This window comes from Cimex lectularius, unplaced genomic scaffold (genome assembly GCF_000648675.2).
Source record: "Cimex lectularius strain Harlan isolate CLEC.00 unplaced genomic scaffold, Clec_2.1 scaffold74, whole genome shotgun sequence".
Taxonomy (NCBI): Eukaryota; Metazoa; Arthropoda; class Insecta; order Hemiptera; family Cimicidae; genus Cimex; species Cimex lectularius.
The window spans coordinates 1,167,073-1,191,915 of NW_019392795.1; the positions used below are offsets into that span (position 1 = coordinate 1,167,073).

The following is a 24,843-nucleotide window of genomic DNA, read 5'->3' on the forward strand; positions in this document are numbered from 1 at the left end:
ACAAACCCGGTCCTGTTCTACTCCTACGATAGAAAGGTCCTCTCTTTTCTCATGCTTTTTTCTCCCGTATTAATAAAAAAAAGCCTTTAATCAAGTGACCACAAAAAACCCTCTGTAATTCTACATCGATCTCTTTCACCTGAAATCATCGGATATTCTGTGGCGAAGTCAGGGGAATCGGGCCGAGGTCCCTACGCTTCTTGCAGCCGTCATCTGAAGGAAGGTGGTAAGTCCCTTATGAATCTCTCCCGTCATTTATTTTAATTTAGAATTATCTTAAATTTATTTTATTAATGTTTAATTTTTTTTAAATTATTTTTTTCCTTCCACGGCAACATGTGTTATCTGTGATGTTGTTGAGTATATTGGTTAGGTATGTTGTCATGTTGTATGTAGGGGAATTTACAAATGGAATTATTTGTCTTAGAGGATGTTCAGGTTTGTTTTGATATATCCGTATAGTTTCGGGGGTGTTGGAGAATTGTTTTGAAGTCACTAAACACCACATAAAAATCTATGGGTTAATATAAAAATTTAGTTGGTTTTACTTTAAATTTATGACTAGGCTCGAAAATTATAAAACAAATTAGAGGGAAGTTTCGAAATTAATTTTTCTGGTAAAAGTAATCTGTTTGCTATTAAGGAAACTTCATTTTTAAAATTGAACGGCCATGTTTTAAAGTCTTCAGATTGGCTTGTAGGCGCTGGTAAATTTGAAAAGGGCTTTGACAACAAATCTACTCATTAGAACAAAACATGTTTTAAAAAAAGTTAATTTTTCCTTTGTCTTAAATTGGTTTCTTGGAATTCCCTTTAAAAGAGGGTCGCAAAAGTTCGTAGTACGGTAAACAGAATGCGTCCGAGCACGGATTTCCCACTTACAGAAGGAGGGGACCTACAGAAAGGGGTCGGCCAGTCATTGATGACGCACCCGTTCTGATGCCCTCAGCGAAAATCACATAACCAGTCGGTTCTACGTCGTCCTCTGAACACCGTTCGACTGTCTGTAAGTAAAGGAATTCATCAGTTTTTAGTCTGTCTGCGGTTTTTCGTGGCACCACATTGCCACATCCGATGACTGTCTGACTAATTATTGGCTGGTCGTATTGTACATTTTTTAACAAAGAGACAAATGTTAACAAAAAATTAATCATCTTTCTTACATTATTCATAAAAGTTGTCAATTTTCCATCCTAAATCACTTCTTAAAGTTATAATTACGGAACATTACATCCTATTAAAGGTAAAAACCCACAATATACACAATCGTTTTTGTAAACTATACAATTTAAAAAAAAAAGTATTACATTTAAATTTATAATTTTATAAGCGAAGGTAGGAAGAAGCTTTGAACAATAGAACTTTCCCTTCAAGATAATGGGCGCGTTGTGTACAGACATCCTGTACAAAAATAAACTGGAAAATTGCTTTAGTGAAGACGGCCTCGGGGACGGAGTTATTTCAATTTAGCCCTACCGGTTAAATTATTCAAAAAACAATTACATGAAACGATAAATGATAGTTTTGAAAGAAATAAGTCCGAAGTTGGCACACCTTCGTAGTTTTGAAAGCTTTTCGACAAGTGACCTACTATCTGATGCCGATTGGTAGTTCAAAATGGCAAAGTTTACGAGGAAGATTGCTGGGTTTTCTGCACGCTACTTATTCCTAGATTGCATAATTTCCCCTAAAAAAAAATAATAAAATGAAATTGCTAAATATTTCATGAACTATAAATTTTCAAAAAGTCGGCCTGAATTGATTATATTGAATCGGGTCTAGCGATAAGCACATATTCTAAAAAAAAAAATTTTAGAATTAAAAATAAAATAAATTTTCCGCAAAATAGTTCCAAGTTTTTCCTCTTTGGGAAAACGACAGCTTTGATTGTTTTGCTTATACCCAACGCGCATAATCTTAGAAACGTGTTTTTCTCTTAAGGTCAGGAGGAAGAACCTTTTTAGGATTCATGTTATAAATAAATATATAATAATAAACAACATATTCTTTATTTATTCTTCTGTTGTCAAGTTTTCAAAATCGGAAATGGTTCGCGGAGTCGTCAATTTTGCGTCGATTCAAGGTCGGTTCCGTGTTCCCTGTTTGTGATTGGTCGGTATTTCAAATTATCTTGTAATTTCAATCTATTTGTGAGATTATATAGATGTTTTGGACGATTAGCAGTAATTAAAACACTGACGAAATTACTGAGTTTCGGCCAAAACAATTGACGGAGATGACCTGTTTGTAATTGGTTGATTGTTCAAATTCTTTCCGTAATTCCTTCCTAATTTGTGAGGTTCTATGAGCATTTCGGACTTTTAACCGAAAATGAATCTTTGCGAACATTTCTAGTAGAACTGAGTGGTGATTACTGACCGTTAGTTGGAGATCACGAGATGCGGTCTGGTGTGACAGGTTTTAGAAAAACATTCTCTTTATCTTGCCAACGTTTCGGTCTTTATTGAGATCATCTTCAGGGCCTGGGATTTACATTGTTTTTTTTCCTGAGGGTTCTTAACAGCAGAGGTTATATCAACCCTAGGGGTGCCGGTGTTTTTGAAAAAAAGCCCATATGTAAGATTGTCGAGTTCGAATGCAGGGTCGCGGGATCGAACCCGGGACCTTTACCTTACAGTGATGAGCGCCGTGTCAACGCCTAAACTTGCGGCCACCGACGCCCCCACAAACATTGTTTAAATTTAACAAATGCATGTAGGATGTGGAAAAAAAGTGAATTTATACAATGCCCCAAAAAAAATTATATTCAATGTGATTATAAACATAAAACAGCAATATCACCGGCACTCTCAACACGGCACACAAGAATGGCACAATTACGCAGAAAAAAACACTTTGAGTGAGTAGAAATACTTTGATTGAATATAAACAATTTTTTTTTTGCATTGTATAAATTCACTTTTTTTTCCACATCCTACATGTATTTGTTAAATTTAAACAATGTTTGTAAATTCCAGGCCCTGAAGATGATCTCAATAAAGACCGAAACGTTGGCATGATAAAGAAAATGCTTTTCTGAAACCTACATTACACCAGACCGCATCTCACGATTTCTGAATAATCTTGGGAATGTTTGATTTTGATTGGTTGGTATTTCAATAATGTTGTAGTTGGATTTAAATAGATAGTCCATTCCATCGATTTCTTTTTCTTTTGAGACATTAGTCCCGCAATTTAATCATAAAAGAAAGTAACAATTAGCCAAATGGGTGATTAATCGACCAGTTCTGAGGGTCCCTGTTTGTGATTGGGTGATATTTCAAATTATGTTATAAATACGTCTATTTGTGAGATTTTACAATCTTCCCCCGGATTTTTAACAGTAAAGAAAATTCAATTGATATTTCAACTAGAATATTGATTCACGATTGACATTGCAAATAATACTACGATTTCACCATTTTTGTAATATTTTAGAATCAATTTGATCTCCTAAAACAAAAGAATATAAAAATGCGTTTAACATTTTGACGAAAAGAATAATACCAGTTCAATCAATTTTGGGAATCTTTGTTTTTGATTAGTTGCTATTTCAAATTATGTTGTACTTTTATATTTTTGTGAGATTTTCAAACTGTCACGAATCAATCTTCTAGTTTAAAAGAAAAGTTATGAAAGCGCCTGTTTGTTATTGGTTAGTATTTTGAATTGCTGCCATCCTGTTGGTGACATTACAGGAATTCTTGGATAGAAAAAAAGCAAAAAAGTTTTGAAGCTATTTGTGAGTAGTTGGATTTAAACATATCGTACATTCCATCGATTTGTCTTTTGAGATATTAGTCCCGCAATGTAATCATAAAATAAAGTAAAAAATTAACAAAATGGGTGATTTAAATTGACAAGTTATGAGGGCCCCTGTTTGTAATTAGCAGGCATTATGCTTGTATTGTACTTTCATCCTTTTTGTGAGGATTCAGAGGTATTTCGAACTCTTAAAAGAATATAAATATTTCTACTAAAAATATTTGTATTCTCAATTGAATAAGTTTATGAGATAGCCTGTTCACACTATTTACTCATTTTTTAGATAGAAAAGTCAATGTCACGGTTGGGATTCGAATCCACGATCTCTAGTGGTTGACTACATTTCAAACTTTTTACTGGATTGTGCCCGCTTGACCTTAAAATGTTATGACTATAACGGGATGCACGTCCTGCAACCTGGGCTTGCCCTACCTGGTAATGCAGGTTCTACGTGAAATGGCAAAATAAATTTATATCGTTTGTTGCTCGGGTGAAGTAAACGTTATTTAAGCCTTTAAGAAATTTTATCACTATGACAATATCATCAAATGACGCATTTTGTGGATGTAGGCGATATCAGTATAAACGTCCGCTTCTACGAAAAAGAAAAAAAATCTTGCCGTACAGTTAACAACTAAAATAAAATACCATCAATAACTGGCTATAGTAAACAAAATCACATACAGCGATCAATCTGATCTCAAGCGGATCAATCTCTTAGTTAGGTATGATATTTATTTCACATTTTTAATATTTCAAAACCAGACGCAACATCGCGAAGAAATATTTTAAGAATTCATGAAATTAACCTAAGTTGAAAAATCAACCAATCATAAACAGGCGGCCTTAGAACTTATCACGAACATCACTCATGAATCAATCATTCCATCTTCTTTTTTTCTCTTTTAAGATAACATACAAAACTGACCCATCACAAAAAAAAAAACAAAAAAAAACTATTTTGGTTAAAAAGTTAAAATTCAAACCAATTACAGTCAGCCTATTCAATCATGAATCAATCGTATAGTTAACATGATGGTTTTTTTAATTTTCCTTCAAGTTTAAGAACAGAATGGAAAACTAGTTGAGTTATACGAAACGAATATACCTTTATAGGATCGTGTCATAAAGAGAGGCTTATAAAAAGTAAAATATACGAAGAAATTGCTGGCCAGTTGGGGTGTTCGGGTGAGGGGTGCAAAGGAAAATAATAATATTTTATATATATACATAAATTATATAATGATTATATAACAATTATAATTAATTTTTAATTTATTTAATTATAAGGACTTTCACTTCGATGTGCTGACCCTAGGGTCTATACGTCAGTGGAGTCCACCTACCCAGTTATGTGTCTGGGTCGTTTAGCCCTTTTAAGCCAGATCGTGGATCGTCGTTTCCGAATCAACGGGGTTAGAGGGCTCCAACGGGGGTTGTCGACAGGTCATTTCAGCACCCAAAGCAGGCAGTTACTATCTTGAGTCCTCGCGCGAAAGGGGAACATAGGGGTATACTTGGCGGTAGCCACCATAGTCCGGGATACCTGGGCAGTTGAAGGTCAACCTTGCATGTTTGTAAGGATAGAATCTGCACTTAATCTCCGGAACTGAGGAACTTTTCCATCCGTTCAACCGAAAAGAGAGATACGGCACAGCGCTTGTTTTCTATATTCTCCATTTGTATATCTTCTTAGGAAAAGTTGAGAAAAGTTCTGGACGTTAATGAATTTTAGTCCTTACATTATCATTACTAACACTTGTTTGGCATAGTAAACTACTAATATTAACGAAAGATTAATCAGCCCTGAGATGTTTGATATAATTGATACATATTTCGATTTAAACTCAAGCAAAGTTAACTAGAAGCTTTTGCAAACAACCGGACTCTGCCCTGTTCGTGTTTACTCGCTGGTTTATACGTAGATAATGAAGAAATTTCAATTTTTTTCTCACGGTTATCTGGGAAATTGTTTTATATTCCTATGAGAGGACAAAGGGTAAATTATGTATTTCACGGTTGTTATGATTTCCTGTGATGCTAAAAGTTGTACATTGTAAATTATAAACTTATTGGTTTTCTTAACTAGAATATCTTCAAAAGAAAACAAGACACAATTAAAGAAGAGGGGAAATAGAATTGGTTAACATTGAACTTTTGTAACGCTTGATCGATTTTCCTTTTTCTATCCTAGATTGCAAAAAGCTGCAAAAAAGATATTCCCAAAAATAATTACCGCACTAGAACTTAATGATTTCATAGTTTTTCTTATCTGGTTACGTCGACTTGGCCGATTAAATCATGAAATATGCGCTTATAATTGTGTGTGGTGTTGGTTTTAAAGCGTTAAAATTCAAGATATTTTTTATGTCTGATGACTGTTTTAGTATCTGAATTTTCTTTTCTTTTGGATCAAAACAGTTCGTTAAATAACAAATCGGAAGTTCACGTGATATTTGCGAACTGCACGAATAGTTGGAACGAGTCCACGTTTACGCCCGGAAATAGAAGCCGGGGACTCGCTCTCGTCGCAATTTCTTTTCGGTCCCCCTCGTTTTTCCCACGTCGGAAAAGCCTCCAACGTGGTGTTGTCTGGCCGTGTTCATGTTCACAGAGAATGAACAAGGGAAATCAATAGAATTCCATCGATTCGCTTCCAGCCCTCATGAAGGTTGGCTGACTACGGCCACTCAACCTTGCACGTTAAACACAAACTGGAGAGAGAGAGAGAGAGAGAGAGAGAGAGAGAGAGAGAGAGAGAGTAGAAAACCTTTCTGCAGTTAAGTAGAACGTTATAGGGGGTGGCCGGCTTTCAATTTTTACTCCGAAAACAGACGAGAAATCAATCGATCAAAACCAACATGATACATTATCGATCTGCACGCTTTGTTTGACATTTCTATGGTTTTTTATTTAAGAAATCGAAGAGAATTAACCAAGTTACATTTGTTTTGCTTCTTTTTGTAGAAGGCTGGTATTTAAACATAACTTTAATTTCACTTTTAAACGTATTTGCCCATTATGTAATCTTAAAGTATAATCAGAAAGATAAACGAAAAAATTTACCAATTGACAGAAGATGGCGCAATACATACATCATGAAAGACACAAATAGCTGCGTTATTATTATTATCGAATAAACCAGGAACAAACCAAACCATGCCAAATCAAGATTGACCGATCAATATTGGTTAGCTAAATTTTATCTTTATGTAATCTCAAAATAAAAATGTTGACCAATGTATTGAACTTGGAGGAGTGCAGAAAAGCGTCTGACAGGCCAAAACAGAGAGAAGAGGCGGGCGAGGATCAAATCAAATATTGGCCAAATTAAAAACTGTCCTTGATTTTTTAAATTCTAAATGTTAGGAGTATTTGAAACATTGTAAAATATGTTACGATTTCCATTAGAAGAAATATTCATGATTGATCAGTTCTGAGCTGAACGTTTGTGACGTGTTAAATTTAAACTTATTTTATGCTCGTATATTATTTGTTACAATTTAATCCATTGACAAGTAAAAATGTTACCATTTATGTAGGAGATTGATTCATGATTGATTGGTTTTGAAACCGGATTGTTTGTGTAGGGGTTGTATTTAAACTTATCTTATGGTCGCATCTGATTTGTTATATTTTAATCCATTGAAAAATAAAAATATTTACATCCTACAGTTTATCTATATGATTGTTTCATGATTGATCAGTTTTGAGAGCAGATTTTTTTTACAATTTTTTTAAAAAGATTGTTTCATGATTGATCAGTTTTGAGAGCAGATTTTTTTTTACAATTTTTTTAAAAAGATTGTTTCATGATTGATCAGTTTTGAGGCAGGATATTTGTGACGGGGTTATATTTATACTGATCTTGTGCTCTCATCTTATTTATTTCGTTTTAATCCATTATAAAGTAAAAATATTTACAGATCTTCCAATTTTCCAGAATATTGTTTCATGATTGATCAGTTTTGAGAGCAGATTTTTTTACAATTTTTTTTAAAAGATTGTTTCATGATTGATCAGTCTTGAGGCAGGATATTTGTGACGGGGTTATATTTATACTGATCTTGTGCTCTCATCTTATTTATTTCGTTTTAATCCATTATAAAGTAAAAATGTTTACAGATCCTTCAATTTTCCAGAATATTGTTTCATGATTGATCAGTTCTGAGAGTGAATGTTTATGAGGGAATTGTGTTTAAACTTATCTTATGCTCGAATATTATTTGTTAAAGTTTAATCCATTGAAAAGTTAAAATATTTACAAATCTACTGTTTATATAGAGGATTGATTCATGATTGATCATTATCGAGACCGGATTGTTCGTGATGGGGTCATATTTAAATTATCTTGTACTCGCATCTTATTAATTACATTATTTTTAATGCGTTAAAAAGTAAAAATATCTACAAATCTATAATTTATCTAGAGATTGATTCACGACTGATCAGCTATGAGACCGGGTTGTTTGCGAAACGCTCGTATTCAAACTTTTATTGTGCATGCATTCTATTTGTTAAATTTTAATCCACTGAAAAGTTAAAATGTCTTCAAACCTACTATTTATCTAGAAGTCTGATCACCAAGTCTGATTGGTTTGCATTTCAACTTAGCTTGTGTTTGTAATTTATTTTGTGAGGTATTAATTTTTCGAAGAAGAAAAGTCTTCCTGTTTTCTAGAAGAATGATCAGTTCTGAGTGGTTGGTTTTCAACTTTGCCTTCTGTTTGTATAATTTTAATTCGTTTTCTATTATCGGTTTGTATAATTACTTGTAAATTATGATCTTAAACCGATCAGTTTGCTTTTCAAGTTTTCTTCACCTTTCTTTTTCGGAAGATTATTCCATCAAATCTCTGATGGCTCTTTGAATTCGAGTATTTAAAAAGAAAAATCACCCACCTTAGAAAATCATGAAGCATTTCCCCTTTCGCTTTCGTTCGAGTGAAATTGACAGTTGGGTCAACCGTTGCAATACATGTGATGAAAATAAACTGTAATATTGCATTCAGGACCGCTAACTTAACCACAGGTTGCCAAAGGTCAAAAACCTTTTTTTACCCTCCACACTGTGGTGGAATCGGTTTGGTCGGTTTTCTGTTTCCACTTTCTGGTTTACACGTTAAACGTTGCGGTTAGGACTTTTGATTTCAACCCAAACAATTCAAACAATAGCTCATATTGAACTTTTCCTGGGTTCTAATTCTGAAATGTGATATTCTTATATTTAAACTTATGCTCGGATCTTTTTTATTAAATTTTTATCCAATGCCGAGTAAAAATGTTTTCAAATTACATTTATATAAAAGAAATATATGGTTGATCAGATTTGAGACCGTACTGTTGGTGATGGGATTATATTTAAACTTATCTTAAGCTCGCATGTTATTACTACATTTTAATGTACTGAAAAGTAAAAAGGTCTACAAATCTATAATTTATCTAGAAGATTGATTCACGAATGACCGGGCTGTTTGTGATGGATCGTGTTGTAAAAGCCGGTTCGAAAATACCTCCGGCCTTGCAAATTCTGTGTCCCACTCGTAAAGAGCCAGGATAAAAAGGAAAGAAGGCATGGAAATTGAGCGAACAGGGCCCCAAGGACGAAACGCGGAGTGTGGATCGCATGAAAATAAAGGCATCTGAAAAACCAAAACGAATCTCCATTGTTGCCAGACTAGGTTAACCAGTCTTTCGAAAGATATAATTATATCTGCCTCTCAAAGTGCACAAAGTCCCCTAACAAGTTAATTTTCGTTTTATTTAGTATGTAAAATATAAACATTTTCCACTTAAATAATATTCCTACGTAGTAACCTTCTCTCCAAGTTTTTTCCTCCCGTCCTTGCTTTATTTCCTTCAAAAGCAAACCGAAACTATATTCACACTTGTAAAACTGTTACACATATTCATTTTTACAAATTTATACAGCGCTTTCTGTATTTTTCCAGCGTCTATTATGTATTACCTTTTTGTTGTAGATAATGCCCAATGCTTTCATAGTTACGGCATCTATTTTGGCCTAGATATCCTCACGGTGGAACAGTTTTTTTTTGTGTGTTATATTTCCTACTCATTCTTGTTTTGTCGGCCTGCGTGGATATGCCCAATCATCGTGAATTCGCGCTGCTCTTTTTTAATTTTTCCCTTAGTCATATTTTCACTATTTCTCGCAGCTTAATATCATAAACCAACTTTGTTCAATAAAAAAGCCGCTATTTGTTAAATCTTTATTCATATGTAGGTGGCATGTCTCATTTTTACGTAAACATGAAAACCAACGTGAGCGAAAAAGAGTATCCCTGAATGACCCCCTATTAATGATTACAATAATGAAGATTGCGATAGCCTCACATAGTCGTTGATAAAAAGAACCAGAATAAAACCAATGTTCTAATGTTAGGCTTGACAAACGCAAAACACACAGGTATTCTAATCTGAAAGACTTCCAATTAAAGCGACAATTAAAACGATATTCCGTCGTTAACTTCATTGGATCATTAATGAAAAAAACATTAGCAAACTATGAAATATATCCCTTAGTATATTATATATATTAGTATATCCTTCACGTAATAATTTATAAAAATGTTGATCTTGTTTCCTAGGAAGACCTTCACATAGGAAAAAAACATTCTTGCGATAACCTCAGTGAACTGATCACTGATGTTAACAACAAGAACAATATTAAAATCTACACAATACTATGTTTTTACAATATTTGAAGTTAGGCTTGGTAAACTAGAAAAATGGTGGTGTAGGAATGTCACCCGATTCAATCCTAAGCAGTGATTGAAATAATATAACATAGATAACCTCGTTGGGTATGGTCATTGATATAAAGAACATTAGCAAACTATCAAATAAATCATTTAGAATCCTTCACGTAGTAAATTATAACAAAGCTGATGTTAGTATGTCTCCTAGGAAGACTCCTTATGGCATGGTGTTTGACCTCTCGAAAACTCACTGAATTTGGTTTTTGATATGATAAGCAATATTAAGACTTAAAATACACTGTACGATGTCTTTGGAATTTGGTACATAATAAAATCGTTGGTGATATCATGCCCTCTTGAAGGGCTCCGTATTAATGTGGCATCACAACTTGACGAAACATCATTGGACGTGGTAATTAATGTAAAGGAAGCTATTGAATATAACCTTAGAATCTTTGAAATATTCGCCTAACATGGTTGATGTCACCCTGAAAGACTTCCTACTAACGTGCCCTAAAAATCATCTTGAATTAATCTCACTATACTGGGTAATTGTTTGTATTACATATAAAAACTATTCGTATAATCTTAGAATTTTGATGTCAGATCTGCTGATACCGTTAAAGATAGCGAAAAGCAGAAACGCTTCTGACAGACTAAACCATCGGTTGGGAAAAGTAAACAAAAAAAAGATGGTATGATCGGAAACAACCAAGGTACAGGTTCAACACCTCTCTTGCAGACAGAAAAAATTTCAGAATCTTTAAGATAGTCACTTTACGAAGATGATATTTACAGATCACTTTACGAAGTTGATATTCTCAGATCCCTCTATAAAAAATACAAAAGGGAATATCTGACGAATTAACCTAACAACGTTGGCGTTAAAGCGTTACCTACCATATTCGTTACTTATCCGTGTTATCTTCTGTTCATATAGAAATATAGCCAATGGGCTTGTCATGTTAGTGATAAGGCTTTCGACGCAACTTAATTTAGCATCTTTGACTTGGTTCACGTTAGTGCTAGAGTGTGTCATTGTATGATTCCATAATATTGAGTGTACAACAATAAGATGTTCAAAGCTGGAATATATCCCTGTACTACACCCCGTTATTGTTACATCTCACTGTATTTAAATCCCCTTTGTTCTAGTACCAGCGTAACGTAAAGTTCTAGATAATAATGGAGTTGCACAATAGACCAAAATTGGTCGCCGTGCGTAAGGTGGTAATGTTGCCTGCTGCTAATAACCTAACCTAATCCAAAATCTTTCTTTGTTATACTCTTATATCTCTTTGGATATGTCATTGCGAAAATCTCCAGCGTGACTTAGGTTGATTTTTTCGCTGACAGCCTGGTATCGGATGTAACAACGGGGAACAATTTTATTCGGTAGCATGCCAGATAAACCGCTTCCGTTTGTAATTATCGGCAGTGGTGACCCGTTTGCATAATATCCGGCTGTGAATCCCACCTGTGAGGAGGGCGACAAAAGGTACTTTTTGTACGTATTACCTAATATCGCCGAACGCGGAAGTGTTTTTCGGTTCAAAACCCTCTTGTTTTCCGTGTCTGGTGCCGATGTGCCGAAAAAAAAGGGGAATATTGAAACTACTTTCGGATTGAAGAACAATTTCAAAACAACCAGTATGTCTATGTAGGGCATTTTGAAAAGCTAATTGATCAAACTGTACTTCTTTAATCGGTTATCTAATGTATATTCAATATTCTTTCAATTTATGTAATCGAGAATGCAGAAGAAAGCATTATTTAATTAAATATCGGAAAAACGTTTTATTAATATGTATATTGTTTAAATGCTCAAAGGGAATCAATATGATGTTGGTTAGATCTGCTTATTGCATTATTTTAACAGTATTATAAGGAAATCCCAACTCTAATGTCACCATTATTAAATAAAAAGAAATTTATCAGCATGATTGTAAAATTAAATTTAACAAATGTCCTTGGATATCTGAAATCTGAAATTCCCAAGACAGTATATCTTTTTTTTTCATATTTGTCCCGCGTAATCTCAACATACCTATACCACTTTGTGTTCAGAACTATATATTTTCCATTGTAATGGAAGTTTTTAATAATTAAAATTATTCATAAGCCAAATAAATCTTCTGATCTTCCTAATTACTATCTGTCCATTTGTTTCCTATCTATTCAAAAATTCTAGAATAACTCCGAAAATTATTGCCCATAAATAAAAATTCTAATATTATTCCCGATCAATTTGGATTTAATTTGATAACTCAACAAGTGCATCGTGTTGCTGAAAATATAGCCTCTTTCCTTGAACAGAAAAGCATTTCTTTGGTATCTTTCTTGATTTTGAACCGGCCTTCGATCGAGTCTGGCACTCGGGCCTGCTTAGGAAAATGAAGAACATGAGATCTTATTTGGCGGCTAGTTTTGAGGATTGAATTTTCACTTTATGTTCGCGTTAGAGTAGGTGTTCCTCGGGAAGCATACTCGGCCCATTTTTTATTTTCAATATACACTGCATTTTCAATATATTCCTTCACATGTTAATATACATTAAAATACGTTCTTACACGTAATTGTTGACCCCTACATAAACACTCAACACTTAAAACACATGGATGAATTAACAGTATGGTTCATAAAGTGGAGAATGAAAATGAGCCTGATGGAAAGGTGTGCAGATTTTCAGATTTTACCCTGCATAAATGTATCAATCCCCCGTGTATAAACGGAACCCCATTGCCAACCACTAACCTTATTTATTATCTTTTCATGGATAAATGACTGACCTGGAATCCCCATACTAATGATTAAAATTTGACATTGAAAACAAAACTTTTAATTTGCAAGATAATAATAAGACCTCTCTGGGCATAAGGATGTCTTATTAAGGATGTAGGGTCTTATTAAGGCATAAGGTCTCATAAGGATAATAGGATTCCAATTGCCAACGTCTCCAATCGATTCAGTCCAAAATTCTCCATCAAATTATAAATGCTCTTTTTTATGTATTTATAACAACCTAAACATCCCGTTTGTAAATGACATCATTTCTATAAAAAAATTAATCAATCCCATAGCATCCACAATAGTCTACTAGTAGTTATCACTTCCAGCCCTACCAGAAAATCCTCCAAGATGACTGAAACAAAAGTCACCCTGAGACGACCTCAGTGAGACAAGTATGACAAAGTTTCAATGTAAAGAGCAACTTCTACAAGTGACTCAAACAACAATTCATCACATAATGCAATATTCGTATGTAGTTCTAAATAACAAATAAATGTAATAAAAAGTAAATAAATAAAAATGTTTTCTGTTTTGTAAATAACCGGTATAAATAGGTTTTAAATATAATCTGAAAACTTATCGGAAGAAATTGTCTAATTCATCGTGAAATCATCGGCCAGGTTAAATATTATCAAATAATGACTGGGAAAGTCCATTGTGTCATTAATTCACCTTGAAGAGTTCATTTTTATCAGTAATGTTTAGTTGATTAAATCATGTTTTTTTAATAATGCCTTTTATTGTGTAATATCACAATCGCAAAATTCACCAAAATTAAGGAAAAACTTAGTGAACCTACAACTTAAAAATGACCGATTTTTGAAATATATTAATTTCTTTGTTGACTTTTAATGTTTTATGTTTCAGGTATAATCAAAATGGCGTTGCCAGTATTGAAAGAATTCTTGTGCGGCATGTCCGTCAGGACAGGCGCTTTAATCATAGGATGGTTGTGTTTGGTATGATCCATTATATCTACTATTGTGATATTAAATTATGACGATTTTCTCTCTATTTCTTCAGATAAATTCCTTGTTTACCTTGCTGCCTGTAATTATTTACACAGGCATGTACTTAGAAATGTCCACTGATCAAGAGAACAAGCTCATCGATTGGCTGACAAACGAGACAGAACAGAAAATTTACGGCAACGAATCTGTTTCACCAATCGGCCATAGTGACAATGAGGAGTTTGGTATGTAATTAAAAATTTTCTCACAGTGTTTTTATTTTCTTTCTTAAAATAATTTTCTGTTTTTTTTAATTTCAGTGAGAAATGCTATGGAAGGGACTGTTCTTTTTCTCATCTTGTCAGGACTCATCAGTGTCATTGCTGCTACTATGCTGATCTGCGGTATTCACAAGGTATGAAGAAGAAAAATTTATGGAATTTTTCATTCTATTTTTCATTTTTTCTTTTTTGCCAACAGAAAAACGGCTGCCTTATGCTGCCATGGCTCGTCCTGGATGCCAAGTCCTGCATCCTCACCTTCCTCACGTTTGTCTTTTGGCTCATCATCATGCCATTTTCCAAAGTGTCAGCCGATGGGCATTTCTTGACAGACTTATACACTAAAGCGGCCATCACTTGCATCCTTTTCTTCTCTGTCGGTAAGTCCATTAAAAATAACATTATCAATGATCCCTGATCATATGATGGTTGTCATTGTCGGCCTTTTTTTTTACAATGTTTCTATAACAATAGAACATGCCAAAGAGGAAACATGCTTGACAACATGCAGGTGAACCAGGATGATCAGGAACGATAAATCTTAACGAGAACATATAATTTCAAAAATTAACATTCAAAACTAATCAATGTTATTTTTTTATTTTCAGTTGTTCCGGCTTATGCTTTCTTGGTAGTCTACACCTGTTACCGTAATGCAAAGTATGAAAGGAGTCAATATGACAACTCTTTCCAAAAGTTGTAACCCATTTTAAAAATATTATTTTATTTTTATTTTTTCCTTTCTCATAATAAAATCTTTATTAACAATGACTATCATATAATATATATATTGAATTTGTGATTTATATAAAATGTATAATGTAAAGTATTTTTAAACAATGAACAAAAACAAAACGTGTTTATAAGAAATAATTTTTCTTAGCGAGGCTGTAAAAATAAAATATATATTTAGAAAAAATCAATGTAATACTCATGATGGATATTTGTTCTATTAATGTTAATGAAATATTCAAAATTGAATCTCACCATTATTTTAAAAAGGAAAATTTTATTTTGTATCAGTGAAACATTAGTTTATTAGAACATTAAAAAACAACTACCAAAACACTATTTGTTTAATTTTTTTACACGCCTTCCTATTATTATTTTTTCTTATTGTTAAGATGAATATTTGTTTTAAAATATAGAGGTAATTAAGGATCAATGAAGGCTAATTGCGCAGTAGATATGTGTCCCCACACTGTACCATCTGTACATGTTTTTCCAACCAGTTTGTAACATGTAAATAGCAATTATACACCCTAGCCAAACAGAAAGATGCAGCAGCGATTTACTCCACCACAACAGAGGAAAACTAAACAAGTATAGGCCCATTGACTTCATGGCTTTGGACATGCTCCTACCCAAGCTACCACAGTAACAATGAGCGGTAGATTTGTGTTAGAGGAGTGGGTATATTCTACAAAGGTGAGCCTGGGCCTCGGAGCATCCTTTTCTGTCAATCCAATTCCCGGAACTGTACAGTGGGTGCTCCTAGGGGACTCCAACAGACCCTTGGTTGCCAAGGGGGTTTCCAGGTACAAAATAATGGTGTAGCCTTGAGAACATGACGCACTTTCTAAAGGAAAAGCTGTAATCGTGTTTCCTGGTGTGCATGATCACCTTAAGCACCCACTGATTGCATTTGGATGATAGGACTAAGGACGAATATAGCATGTGTACACCTACCTAGTCCCTCGAAATGCGTTAAGGGAGTTGTTGGCTTGAGAGCTGGCTTTGGACGGCGGGTGCTTGATCAGCGGCACACATTGGTTAGGGTTCCAGAGTCTGTCTGCATAGATGGGGGAGGATGCATAACCAGCTGTACAACGAGTAGCACAGTTACAAGCCCTGTAGTGTGGCTATGTGGGAATGGATTCGTCGTTGGCCATAGGTGAGACCCCTGGCAGGTACCTAGAGAAAGGCTGTTGTTAAGTGGTGCCCGCATGGGCTTCCTTTATTGACGGCACTCCTCCAGGGGGTGGTTAGAAATTAAACTTTAACAAATCGTGGCCGGAGCGTATCCGGAAGTTTCAATGCTGGCAGGGCCCCTACACTCTGGGAGATAGAGTTGTCATCCCTACCTAGGGAGCACGTTAGGATGCATTTCAGCCATTTCAGGTATCCCTTTACGTGCATGCAGCACATGGTTGAGTGCCCAATGTTAACCCACCCCTTTGGACAGGGCAAGCGGGAGAAGTCAGCATGTCTGTTTGATTAGTCTGTGAATTTGGTGGCTTCTACACCGAACCTCAACATCAGCCATGAGCGGAGATGAGTCCTCCTAACTTAAGAAACTAAACATGTGATATATTGTAATATCCCTTATTCCAATTATTCCTAAATATTTTATTTTAAAAGTTTTCCCCCTTGTACCGACTTCCCAAGATAAGACTTTACCAACACCCTTCACTCCCACCATTGTTAAATCCCTCCTAGACCTCCCACCAGGGTATATAATAGGACTGATTGTAATATTTGACGAGTCTGTTTCCCGTAAGCCCTCCACTCCTGTAGTTATTAATTTTTTAATACAGAAGTTAATTTTTCCTGTAAGTCTACGTCTACTCCAGTCTCCACCCCATAATCCTGACGTTGGTTATCACAATGTGCCAGGTGTGCACATTAAAGAACCTCATTGTCTAAAGACATTGCGACCCCCAATGGTTAACATGTCCAAGCAACCCGGGCCAGAAGATATACTGCCAAGGGATGGAGTATAGCAGCAAGGGTGGCAGCAGAGTTGGGCAAAATCTAACTAATTCAATCATGATTAAGAATTTTGATTGAAGTTTAATCATGATTGAATTAGTTAGATTTTGCCCAACTCTGGCTACAATGACCAACTTACTAAAATCCAACAGATTCCGGATACAAATTTTGAGTTGAGAGTTGTGCTCAAGGTCAACCTTCAAAAAGTGTTATCATAAACGAAAACCAAAGTTACATAATTATTGTACATGTCTGTTTTGTTATAATCAAGACCCCTAGATGATGTATTTTCCAAATAATGTAGAAATCTCTCCTTTCAAGTGGAATAAATTTTAATTCAAAGAAATATTTTTTCCATTGATTGGTTATGTAAACATATTTACTTTTCAAAGCGTAGCTTGTTCTAGGATTTTTTATTTTATTTTATCATTATTATTATTATTATTTATCATTATTTTTTGGCTTTTCATAATGACGTAGTTTTACTTATAATTGGAAGATTGATTTTTGCTTTGATGAAATAAATTTCTGTTAGAAATTTTTTTAAAAGTGATGAAGTGTATTTTTCACTTTTTGAGCACCCATTTGAACATGATTTATCGAAATTTAGTCATGACTAACTAAATTGTGACTAAATTAGTCATGCCTATTTAATTACTGTTCATGACTAACAGTCTGAATGATCAATCATTAATCATTAGACATGACTAATTTTTGCCCAACACTGGGTGGCAGTGGCGATTCTGGCAGTCCTAGGGGGAGGGTTCTGAAGGTGGAGTTGCTCCGCAGGAAAGAGGAAAATGCAGAAAGAAGAGGTAACAACTCTAACTTCGACGGCAGCAAAACGTACCAGTTCAGGCAGGAGGCTCCCTGGGAAGAAGACCAATAGTAACCCAAAAAGTGATGCTAGTTCATAAATGATAATGTATAGTGTATTGTAGACTAAAGTTGTGTAAAGTTGGGCCTGGTCGGCCAACTTTAATTGTCGAGGGGATAGTGTAGTATATGGGAGAGGATTAGTTTTTAATTAAATTTAAAGTTAAAGAAATGGTGTATAGACTGGCAGGGAGGAAAGACGGATTTCATTCCGCATGGAGGGCGCTGAGTCAGTCTTGTTCCAATGCTGGGAAGGAGATGACTGCGGCCGTCTGTTGATGCTAGGTAAATGTCTTGCATTTTGTCCTTCTCAGGGCTAAGTAGAGTGTACAATCCTATGTTTATAGAATAGTTTTTGGACCTGTTGTAATATCCCTTATTCCAATTATTCATAAATATTTTATTTTAAAAGCTTTCCTCCCTTGTATCGACTCCCAAGATAAGACATTACCAACACCCTTCACTCCCACCATTGCTAATTCCCTCCTAGTCCTCCCACCAGGGTATATAATACGAATGATTGTAATATTTGACGAGTCTGTTTTCCATCAGCCCTCCACTCCTATAGCTATTAATTTCTTAATACAAAAGTTAATTTTTTCCTCTGCCCGTGTAAGTTTACTTCTACCCCAGTCTCCACCCCATAATCCTGACGTCGGTTATCACACTGTGTCACAGATAGAAAGCATAGCCCTTATTGTAGGTTTGAACAGGGAACGCTTTCACTTGTGTAATTTTTTTTAATGAGGATAAAATGTTTGTCAAAACTCATGGCAAATAGTTTTGCAAGGGCCAACCCAACAATAACTAGTTTAGCTTGTGCTGACCAACATTTTTTTTTACTTTAGCCATTAAAAAAATAAGGTTACTATTTTAGTTAAGACTAACTAATTGTGAAGCATTAAAAATATTCTAAAATGGAAGTTATAAAATAAAAATGACATTTATTTAGTTATGACATGTTAAAGAAACATTGCACCATTTTTGATTGTTCAATACACAACCTTTTAATAAGCCATTTAAATATGCACAGTTTAATTATAAAAAAAATAGAAAATATATTAAATTTTGATGAAAACCATCAAAAAGCAAATGATTTATTTCGATTTTTTTCTTCAGTTTTAAGGTTGAGAGCTTTTGTGATCAGAATAACACACTTTTTTATAGTAACTAAACAGAGATATGTGTAGTTAGTATAGTGTTTAAAAGTAATTACATATTTGTTCAAGCTAATCATTTTATTTATATGTTCAAATCCAATTTCTTTTATTTGTTTGCAGTTACTTATTTATGTATTGTTTTTAAAAATGTTAAGAAGTTTGAAATTATGTTTTAAACTATAATGATAAGTGCCTGACATCACCCCCTTGTGTTTGTAATACTTTCTATAATACAATAAACAATTTCAATTAATTATTATTTTTATGTAAGGTCTTAGTTGAGATGAATAAGTTAGTGACACGAGCGGGATTCGAACCCACAACCTTCGGCTCAATACGCCTCTGCTCTAATCACCTGAAGTCACGACAGCTCAAGGTCGAGGGTTCGAATCCCGCTCATGACACTAACATTTTCATCTTAACGGAGACCTTACATAAAAAGAATAATTAATTGAAATGATTAACATGATCAACAAGACCACTAAAACAATTTCTATTCTATTGTAACTAGATACCGATGCTGTCTACAAGCTGAATCAGACATCCGTCTCCAGCTATCAAAAATAAACTCAACATATCCAAATTGTAACGGTTAAAACAACCTTACTATTCTCATTAATTCTGTTCTGTCCAATTTGATTTTTGTGGAGCAGATTTTGTATATAAAGTTAATATGTCAATCTAGAATCCTTCCATCAGCTAATTAGGAATCAGTAATGGACTGGCTAATTTATAAAACTTTAATTTAATACTTAAACTATAAATATCTAATTTTAAATACTTAAATGAGAGAGGTCCGCCCAGGATTTTGTTCTGTGAAAGGTGTCTGCTGGCTAAAAAGTTTACGAAGCATAGGGTATAATTTTCTGGGGAGAGTTGGAAGCCTCAAACGTCGAATCGGCCGCTGGATTCGAACCCGAGACCTTTACCTTACGGTGATGAACGCCGTGTCTAACGCCTAAACCGTTGCGGCCACCGACGCCCCCAAAATGATAACCCAAAGTGACAATTTTAAATATTGAAATCTTCTTGCAGGAGAGATGTGATGATCATTGTGTACCAGCTGAACAGCGGTATGAATTTGAGCCAACCGTGCAAGTGCCGTCAAAAGGTAACGTAACGAAATTTTGGGTATTAAAAGCTCAGAGCTTGAGGCGGCAGATTCAATGGGAACAGCATTGGGTATGGTTACAGATCGAAAGGGTTCGTTATGAAATTTAATTTCAACTGCATTGATGTTGACTACCAAATCCATAAATTCGAATTCACCCTGAACCGTGCCCGCCCATCCTACTCCAGGCACCATCAATTGCCCTCGCATCTGGACAGCAACCCAGTGTACGCTTCCAGTAAATAAAGCTGCTCGACTTATAATATTTAACATTTATATAAATCCGATTTAGTTTTTCAGATATCGTTTCTTTTGACATTTTCGCATCAGATTTTGACATTGTTTCGAATAAGAGAGGATGGTAGGAAACCGGTTGTAAGGGGTGTAATGGCTGTACTAGACTGTGCTGTTTAAAAAAAAGGATGAAGTTTCCTCCCAAATAAAACGTTATTCTGGGCAGGAGGATTAAAATATATATATATANATGTGGGCTGATGGGTCACAAAAACTAATTAAAGTATTTAAAAGAAAAATGGCAAAATTTTAAAAAATTAGAGTACTCACCAAGCTGAGTGTCTGCGCAGTCTCCCGGCGTGATGACTGATGAGCTGTACGCGCTTGATACGGCACTCACGTTACCTCTCTCGAAAATATTATTTGGCGGGATTTTCGCGAAAGTAAAACGATAGAAATAACGAAATAGAAATTGTAATCAAGGAAAACTAGTAGTTAAGAAAGCTATTTCGAAAAAAAAAAATATGTTGGAGGCAAATACGTCCGAAGAACAAGGACTATGTATGGTCTGATCGGAAGCAAAATGATCACTGTTGGAAGCAAAACTAATAGTTTCATGTACTGAGGCAAAAATGATACTTAATTGGAAACAAAACGAACAATGGTTTTCATACGGAGGCAAAAAAAGTACTTAATAGAAGCATTCGGAAACAAAAACGAACAACGCTTAACACGCCGAGGCAAAAACGATACTAAAAACCGGGTAGAACTAGGGAATGAAAAAACGGAGTGGGGTTGAAGGAGGAGCAAATAAGATTTTAAGGGCGCAAAACGAGACTAAAAAACATCGCGCGTAATTGGCAGGAACAATGATTTTTTTTTATTGCATTTTTACTTTTAAATAAAGGTCATTAGGTGGCCGTGGTTAGGTCAGAATGTTGGTCATCCTGGCCTTAGCCGCCTTTTTGCTACCCTCCATTATGTGTCCAGGTACCCAGACAACTATCATTTTTCCGAAGCGCTCCAGCTTGTGGCATCTCTTCCAAGAGCACAATGAGAGGAGGACCTGTCACATACAGCAGTTACTGCAGTGAGGGCATCAGTGCAGACCAGGTAAGCAGAGCCACTATGAATTTGAATTACCTCAAGCCCATGCAAGCATACAATTATGCTGTATAAACACCACAGTATGCTGGGAACAATTATGAAATGGACACACCCTTGCAATACACGGTGCTCGCCACATCACTGGTCTTAGATGGTTATTAGTGTCAATATCGTCCTATTGTTAGTGTTTTATTTGTCATATTTTTAAGTTTATTTTAAATTTGTTTTGCTATGGCACCCCCAGATCCAAGTTTTTGTTTTTAAACAGATCACCTTTAAACTGTTTAGCTTGATGATTTCTCCTTATTATTATAATACTAGCTCCTGATTATTATGATAATACTAGCTTATACGCTTCATCCATGCTGGACACAGTTTCAATGTACCTTTGTAAAAATGTGTAGAGATTAGTGACTGTTAATCGATAGTTATTCAGATATCGTGAGATTACACCCGAACGCATCTCACGATATCTGAATAAGTACCTTTGTAAAGTGATGCAGAGTGCTAGTATGGCTTTCTAATATAATGTTGTGTTTCACAAATTCTTCTCTTGTTGTCTACACACGGTAAAAAATTGTCCATATGATCTCCGAATGGATGGAATTTCAAAAAATCATAACATGAGAGGGTACTCTTGTTTTTTGTTAACAATATATGGAATAACAAAAAACAGAGTTCACCCTCATGTCAACTTGTTTATATTATTTTCTTTTCATTAAATGTCATTAATAATGCTTGTAATATAATTGAAAATTTTCTGAATTAACTAATAAACAGTTGGAACTTTATTGATATTCAACCTTTGATAATGGAGTTCCACGATAAATGTAATGTACAATGAACCTTACAAGAAAAAAAATAAGGTGACAGGTAAAGAAAGTCATTGGTCCCTAGTACTCGGAGAATGGGTCAAAAAAGGAAACACACTTGTCAGAGGTCACTCACGGACACTGTCCGGCCAGAAAACGACCTCATAGGTCAGACCTTTTATGTAAGAATAAAATAACGACTGGGCACATTTTCGATAGTATAGTCAGACCTGTGGGTGTTCCTGGTGCATGGCAGAGGGCGCAAACTAAATCCATACAGGGAAATTCTCAAAGAATTTTTGATGATTGTTGCTGTTCTTGATGTTCAAACAGAAGTGAAGTACCTAAATAAAAATTTGCAGAGGAGCTGAAAAAGAAAGGGATTGGACAAAATAATTTAATCAATTGTATTTTATTTTTCTCTATTTTTTTAATATTATTAACTTGCTATGGAGTAGAATAGAATTTTTTTACTGTATTATTGTAAATATTACATATATATGGAGGGGGGATGTCCGGTACTTATCATTTCAATTTAAAACATAATTCGAAATACAATTCTTTTTAACAGTTTGAAAAGCAATATATAAATAAGTAACTGCAAACAAACAAAATAAATTGGATTTGAACAGACAAATAAAAATTATTAGCTTACACAGATATGTAATCACTAGCTTTTAAGGACTCTAATGTACCTTTCTAGTGCGATGCACTAGTATGGTTTTCTACTACAATAATATCTCATTTCTCAAATTATTCAGTTTGCTTCTGTCTATACTTGGTAGAAAAATGTCCATATGATCCCCTTAGGGACGGAATTTCAAAAAATCCTTCTAAACTGAATTGAAGACTTGTTATTAATCCATTCTCTGATTAGTGTCCTGACTGAACTGTCAGATAATTCACCATGTTTTTAAGTAGGTAGATATTTAAGTTTGATCTTTCCCTGCGCTGCTGTAACAAGACAAAGGACAACATCTTCATTTATAAGGTGTGCGGAAGTGCTATACCAAGGTTTATGCCTTACTTGTAGCGCATGTGTATCATTTAAATCTTAATGAGGAAAAAAGGTTGATTCTAAATGTGTTTTGAACAGGTTTGATTTATCTTCGATCTGTAAACTAAATAGAAAGAAGGAGAAAGATTAGGTATATTTGATCAAAGAATGAATTGAAGCAGATGTTATGCCCTCCTGTAAGACATGAAGTACTTTATTTACTTTTAGTTAACTTTTTTAGTTGATTAATTTGACAAAATACTGTCTGCTTTGAGTGATTTATTTTGTTGATTTTTTTTCTCAACTTAACAGTTTATTTATTATAGTTGAAAAATGGCAAAAAGGAGCGAAAATTCAAAAGGTGGGGTTGAGATGGGAAGTTGGTGTCCTAGTGGATCGAGGTCACGATAGCTCAAGTGGTAGAGCAGCAGCGTATCTAGCCAAAGATTGTGGGTTCGAATCCCGCTCGTGCCATTGACTTTTTTATCTCAACTAAAAACCCTAATTAATTGTAATATATTAATTGGTCAAGCGGACCACAAAATTAGTGAATTTAATGACTGAAAATGAAGTATACTTCACTAAAGCTCTCCGTGGCCATTTCATTTGTCTTCGAGAATCCAATGCGATTACAAGACATTGAAAAATGGCAAAAAGGAGGGAAAATTCAAAAGGTGAGGTTGAGATGGGAAGTTGGTGTCTGAGTGGATCAAGGTCACGATAACTCAAGTGGTAGAGCAGTGGCGTATCTAGCCGAAGATCGTGGGTTCGAATCCCGCTTGTGCCAATGACTTTTTTATCTCAACTAAAAACCTTAATTAATTGTAATATATTAATTGGTCAAGCGGACCATGAAATTAGTGAATTTAACAGTTTATGTATGCATGTGTTCATCATATGCATATATATTTTCAATTTTAGGAGAGATTTGTCACTCTCTCAAGACTCCAAATTATTGAACTGTTGAATGGTTCAGATCCCCGGGCTATCATACAGTATGGTCACCATGCTTGGAAATATAGATTCCATTTAGTCCAGGAAGTTAATTTTTAATTTCGTACACACTTTTTCGTAGTAAATAGCACAATAATATAAAATAGAAATCTGAATGAAAAAAGTCACAAATTTTCTGTTTTTATTAACACAGTTTTATGTTTAATTTTGAATTTTGAATCGTGTGACAATTTACAATGAACTCCGACAACAGATGGATTTAATTCCATATGGTACATACTTTCATAAATATATTTCATTGCTGTGCACAAAATTGTGTATTTCCATCTATCTATCTAATGTGCGAAGAAATGGCAGATGGAAGAAAACAAAATG

The 24,843-nt window shown here is 34.6% G+C and overlaps 1 protein-coding gene across 1 annotated transcript; it reads left to right on the forward strand.

The window, feature by feature from the left end:
• Positions 1–90: 90 nt before the first annotated feature.
• Positions 91–15,571, forward strand: LOC106667609. The gene is made up of 6 exons (XM_024227990.1): positions 91–226; positions 14,142–14,233; positions 14,298–14,469; positions 14,545–14,639; positions 14,705–14,885; positions 15,114–15,571. The coding sequence occupies exons 2-6, from the start codon at positions 14,153–14,155 to the stop codon at positions 15,206–15,208; spliced, it is 624 nt and encodes a 207-aa protein (XP_024083758.1). The 5' UTR covers positions 91–226; positions 14,142–14,152; the 3' UTR covers positions 15,209–15,571.
• Positions 15,572–24,843: the final 9,272 nt, after the last annotated feature.

Bases quoted from the DNA above. Each gene is read 5' to 3' on its own strand.
- LOC106667609 (XM_024227990.1), top strand. From the start codon at position 14,153: ATGGCGTTGCCAGTATTGAAAGAATTCTTGTGCGGCATGTCCGTCAGG. The intron at 14,470-14,544 runs GTATGTAATTAA...TTTTAATTTCAG, and splicing joins TAGTGACAATGAGGAGTTTG to TGAGAAATGCTATGGAAGGG. The intron at 14,640-14,704 runs GTATGAAGAAGA...TTTTGCCAACAG, and splicing joins TGATCTGCGGTATTCACAAG to AAAAACGGCTGCCTTATGCT.